The sequence below is a fragment of the Salvelinus alpinus genome, chromosome 6 (assembly GCF_045679555.1).
Source record: "Salvelinus alpinus chromosome 6, SLU_Salpinus.1, whole genome shotgun sequence".
NCBI classification, from domain to species: domain Eukaryota; kingdom Metazoa; phylum Chordata; class Actinopteri; order Salmoniformes; family Salmonidae; genus Salvelinus; species Salvelinus alpinus.
The window spans coordinates 39,451,428-39,456,709 of record NC_092091.1 but is presented as its reverse complement, the minus strand read 5'-3'; the positions used below and the strand labels follow the sequence as shown (position 1 = coordinate 39,456,709).

The window sequence follows — 5,282 nt, the reverse complement described above, 5'->3', positions numbered from 1 at the left end:
AAGTAATTTATTGTAATCAACAGTTATAATATTAGACCTGTTATCACAGTATTTTTTATCGGGAACACTGTGGCAGTGTGTTTATTAACTAGGCGGGCAGTCCCATTAAGTAAAGTCAGTGAATTTGGGTAAACATTCCCGGGTCTGTAAGCCCCAAACCTAGGATGTGTCAGTGTCAATCTCTCTCTCTCTCTCTCTCTCTCTCTCTCTCTCTCTCTCTCTCTCTCTCTCTCTCTCTCTCTCTCTCTCTCTCTCTCTCTCTCTCTCTCTCTCTCTCGTACTGTCTCAATTCAATTCAAATGGCTTTATTGACATGGGAAACATGTTTACATTCCCAAAGCAAGTGAAACGGATAGTAAACAAAAGTGAAATTGACAATCAGAAATGAACAGTAAACCTTACACTCACAAACGTTTCAAAGAAATAGAGACATTTCACCGGGCGTATCTCGCCTCTACTTCACACCATCAAGATCCAACACTAGAATGACACAGATGTGACAGTTATGTAGATGGTCTATTACAGAGAATTTTTCATTTTATTTGGCTAATGATACTAATAGGCCTACTAATAAAAAATACTGAGACGTCTAAAATGCAGTTGCAATAATATCCCCCAAAACATGGCCTATACTGAGTAATAGTAGCCCAGGCCTACATTAGAACAAAAGTGAATTTGGATGAGATAGTTATATCAAAATTAACGTACGCCTACAACAATTATTATTTGTTAACAAAATATTGTAATACTCATATAGGCAATAGGTAGTCTAATTCCTAATAAAGGGATGGTCTGTGAGCAATTCCTAATACAGTGATGTCGTTGTTAGCACCTTTTGACACTAAATCCGTGCTTGTATTGAAATGTTGATGAACTCAGCATCACGGACCCAAACAGCAGAGGAGGGCACTGGTATCATGTGAATGCATGTTGATGTCGATTAAATCTAGTGTGCCTTTTGATTTCGGTAGGCTAATATGTGGTAGGCCTGTGGTCAGAGCCTATGCATTCTTCATTATAGGCTATAGGAAGAATACAGGCCTATTTAAGAATGATCATCAAAGCCTGTTTAAAAGCGTTTGAAGCAGTGACAGTAATAAGGTAACAAAATAGGCATCCATCTCTCCTCCAGATTAGTCATTTACATCATGTGGAATCTCTGACACCTCTCATTCTGTTGTGCTGTGCCCATCAGAAACGATTACAGGGCAGTGATTACATGCGATTTTATTTAACCTCTATTTAACTACGCAAGTCAGTAAAGAACACATTTTTATTTTACAAAAATGACCCCGGTCAAACCCGGAAGACGCTGGGCCAATTGTGGCGGCCCTGTGGGACTCCCAATCACGCCCGGTTGTGATACAGCCCGGGGTCGAACAAGGGTCTGTAGTGGTGCAGCTAGAACTGAGATGCAGGGCCTTAGACCGCTGCGCCACTTGGGAGCCTAAAATGCCCCTAGTCTTTTAGCCAACATTTGATTTTGTGCTTTAAATAACATAAATTCAAGTTAGTTGTGTAGTTGAATTAGCATTGCTGTTATTGATTATATAATGTTTTATACATTCATTTCATTTGTAACCCATGAGGTTGGCACTGAAAAAGTATAGTAAAATTATACTCTCTGTGTTTAATTCATCCATAAAGAGAATACAACTTTCCGGTTTTATATTCAATATAGACGTATAGCAAGGTAATAAAAAATAAAACAATTAAAAACGTTTTTAAATGTATGAACAAGTAATTCATTTCAAATGAGGTGAAATGATTGAAGACTTCTTCTAATTGTACATATAGCCCTACACGCTTTCATTTTACACAATAGTTTACACATTGTAACAAATATATAGAGTATGTGAATATGTATGATAAACAGATAATATTAATATTAGGCCATATATTTTAGATAGGCCTATGTTAATGGTTCAATATTGCACAAACCGTTGGCAAATTGATAAATATTATAGCGTTGTCCCTCAAATCATCTTACGTGAGCTGGGAGTTCCCCACACCTCTCCTTGTTTAATTTCCATGTGTGTGTGTGTGTGTGTGTGTGTGTGTGTGTGTGTGTGTGTGTGTGTGTGTGTGTGTGTGTGTGTGTGTGTGTGTGTGTGTGTGTGTGTGTGTGTGTGTGTGTGTGTGTGTGTGTGTGTGTGCGCGCGCGTCTAACACCGCTTGGAAGGATCTCTGACTGCTGCAACTTTGCTTTTCCTCGTGCACGTTCGAATCGAGCTCCCATCCGATTGGATGTTGGAACGCATTCGGGGAGGAGCAGCCACAGGCCAAAATGTGAACAGAGTAAAACAAGTTCCTCTGTCGTGACGGATGCTTGAGCTGTAGTTTACTCAATGTTCGCCTCAGTAGACTCTGCGCAGCCTTCACTCCAGTCACCCTGGCAAGCCGTGGCTTAGGCTAAACATATTTCCCCAAACTCCCTTCGCAACTAACAGAAAATAAAGCAAAGGAGACTGCGAAGGAAACCGGAGCTACCCATCGCCGTCCGGCTGAAGCTTTTGGGAGAGTTCTTCATTCTTTCAAACTTTACGGGAAGGCGAGGAGGAGAGAATGCAGGCGCGGTACTCCGTTTCCAGTCCTAACTCTCTTGGCGTCGTGCCTTACATTAGCAGTGACCAGAGCTACTACCGGGCCGCGACCGGTGGAGGATACACCGGTATGTCTGCTCCCATGAGTATGTACTCCCACCCGGCCCAAGACCAGTACCAGGCCAGCATGGCGCGTGCGTACGGACCGTACACCCCGCAGCACCAGCCCAAGGACATGGTCAAACCTCCGTACAGCTACATCGCCCTCATCACCATGGCGATACAGAACTCACCAGATAAGAAGGTGACACTGAATGGGATTTATCAATTTATCATGGAGAGGTTTCCGTTCTACCGAGATAACAAGCAGGGCTGGCAGAACAGCATCCGGCACAACCTGTCCCTCAACGAGTGCTTCGTCAAAGTGGCCCGGGACGATAAGAAGCCCGGTAAAGGCAGCTACTGGACTCTGGATCCGGACTCCTATAACATGTTCGAGAACGGCAGCTTCCTGAGGCGTCGCAGACGGTTCAAGAAGAGTAATGTTCAGAAGGACAAGGATGACAGGCAAGGCAAGGACTCGTCAAGGAGAGGAGCCCCTGACCTGGAGAACGAGCAGCCCGTGCAGGGCTCCCAGCCCGTGCGCATCCAGGATATAAAGACGGAGAACGGGACTTCTACTCCTCCACAGGCCGAGTCCCCAGGCTTACCTGTGCCCAAAATAGAGAGTCCTGGCAGCAGCAGTAGTATGTCCACCGGCAGCCCTCACAGTGTGCCCTCCGCCCGGTCCCTCCCAATGGAGGGCCCCGAGCATCACCACCACATCCAGGCGGCGGCGCAGGGCTTCAGCGTGGACAACATCATGACCTCACTTCGGGGGTCGCCTCAGGGCACCACGGAGCTCACGTCCCCTCTCATCGCATCCTCTAGGACAAGTATAACCCCCTCTCTATCGCTCAACTATTCCCCCAACCAGACGTCTGCTTACAACTCACCAAACTGCAACCAGAACTCCATCTCCACGAACTCTAATGCTACATACCATTGCAACATGCAAGCCATGAGCTTGTACGCCGGAGACCGAGGCGGCCACCTCGCGCCCTCCACCACCGTGGACGAGACACTGTCCGATTACTCCATCACCACGACGACCACATCCCCGCTCGGGCATGGCAACCTGAGCGTGGGACAGGATGGTGGTCACCACGCGCACCAGGGCCGGCTCGCGTCCTGGTACGGGGACCTGGGACACCTGGGCACGAGCTACCCGGCACAGCAACAGAACTTCCACTCGGTGCGAGAGATGTTCGAGTCTCAACGGATCGGTTTGAATAGCTCTCCGGTTAACGGGAATAATAGCTGTCAAATGGCTTTCCCCTCCGGTCAATCCATCTACCGTACTTCCGGAGCTTTCGTTTATGACTGCAGCAAGTTCTAAAAACAACAAAAACATGTTTTTTTTAAATGAATAACTTTAATATATATATTTTCATCTTTTTGTACTTAAACCCTCCCTCATACCGGTCCATTATTCCTCACAGAATGGACTAAACATATTGAGAGAGATGACATTTGTTCTGGTGTGTATGACAGACAGAGGCGTGTGTTACAACACCAAAAAACACGTAAGTTTTTTTCTCTCTCACTTCGGGAACTTTGTTTTTAAAGATTGTTGTTTTATCATCCACCATTTTATAAACGTGTTATTGATTGTAAATTGCATATAGTAATTTATTATTAGAAAGTAAGCGATTATAGTTGGATGTTCTGGACTAAGTTTCCAAATTCAGCTGCCTAAAATTGTCCTAGGAACTGTTATTTTAATAAAAAGGAGGGAACTTGTATACCGACCTATTCTATTAAATGTTTTGTGTTATTTGTTAGAAGTATTCTGAAGGCATTGCATTGTTTGTCTAATGAACTGCCAATCTATTTGATTTAAATCTGACGTGTTTATTAGCTCGCCATAGAGGCCTATATTGTCCTGGCTTTAGAATAAGGGACGCAATGTCAAATAAAAGTTTGGCCTATTATTGCAAAATTAGGTGTCATGTTGCATTTTTCTGTTCGTACATAGACGTCATTTGTATATAGGCCTATGGTTCAAATCATTTGTCATTTTAAAAGACTGAGGTAAACAAAACAAACTGCAGGGGACGTTTGTCTTCGGTATTTCGAATGAATTATATAAAACAGAAACTATGGTACAAAACACCTCACACAGTGTGACTATATTTACGGTGGCTATTTAGAGTAATTAAGACGTTCTGTTTCTTGTCTTGATGTACTGTGATGGCCTTATGGCCCTGCTACAATAATGGGGCCTATGGGGGTACATCCGCACGCAGTTTTGGCCTGGTAGCAAACGTTGCAGACTGTAGTGAGTTGCATTGGTTTATTTTCTTGAGAAATCACTGTAAAACCCAAACAGTATCAACGATGTGACAATCTTATGAGTCCCAGTATTATTACAACGTAAAACAATACTACACACACACAAGGTTACAGCCACTAATCCGATGTTCTGATGTATCACATGTACTGTAATCCGAAAGGATGTAATATAGGCTATATGTTTGTTCCTGGGCTTGTAGTGTATTATGCAAGTACCCAGGGTTTGTGATATATTTCCGTGTAATTGTTAGTTATTCCTGTAAAGGATAGGCTATTGTTATGGTAACATAACAAATGTTTCAACATACCTCTCCTTAGGCTATGGGATGTGCTATAGGGGGAAAT

At 43.7% G+C, this 5,282-nt stretch overlaps 1 protein-coding gene across 1 annotated transcript; it reads left to right on the top strand.

Annotated features, from left to right (window-relative positions):
* The first annotated feature begins 2,310 nt into the window (after positions 1 to 2,310).
* On the top strand, positions 2,311 to 4,584 carry LOC139578666 (forkhead box C1-A-like). Its single transcript, XM_071406588.1, has one exon. The coding sequence runs from the start codon at positions 2,566 to 2,568 to the stop codon at positions 3,979 to 3,981; it is 1,416 nt and encodes a 471-aa protein (XP_071262689.1). The 5' UTR covers positions 2,311 to 2,565; the 3' UTR covers positions 3,982 to 4,584.
* Positions 4,585 to 5,282: the final 698 nt, after the last annotated feature.

Excerpts from the sequence above, each read along its gene's own strand:
- LOC139578666 (XM_071406588.1), top strand. The coding sequence starts at position 2,566 with ATGCAGGCGCGGTACTCCGTTTCCAGTCCTAACTCTCTTGGCGTCGTG.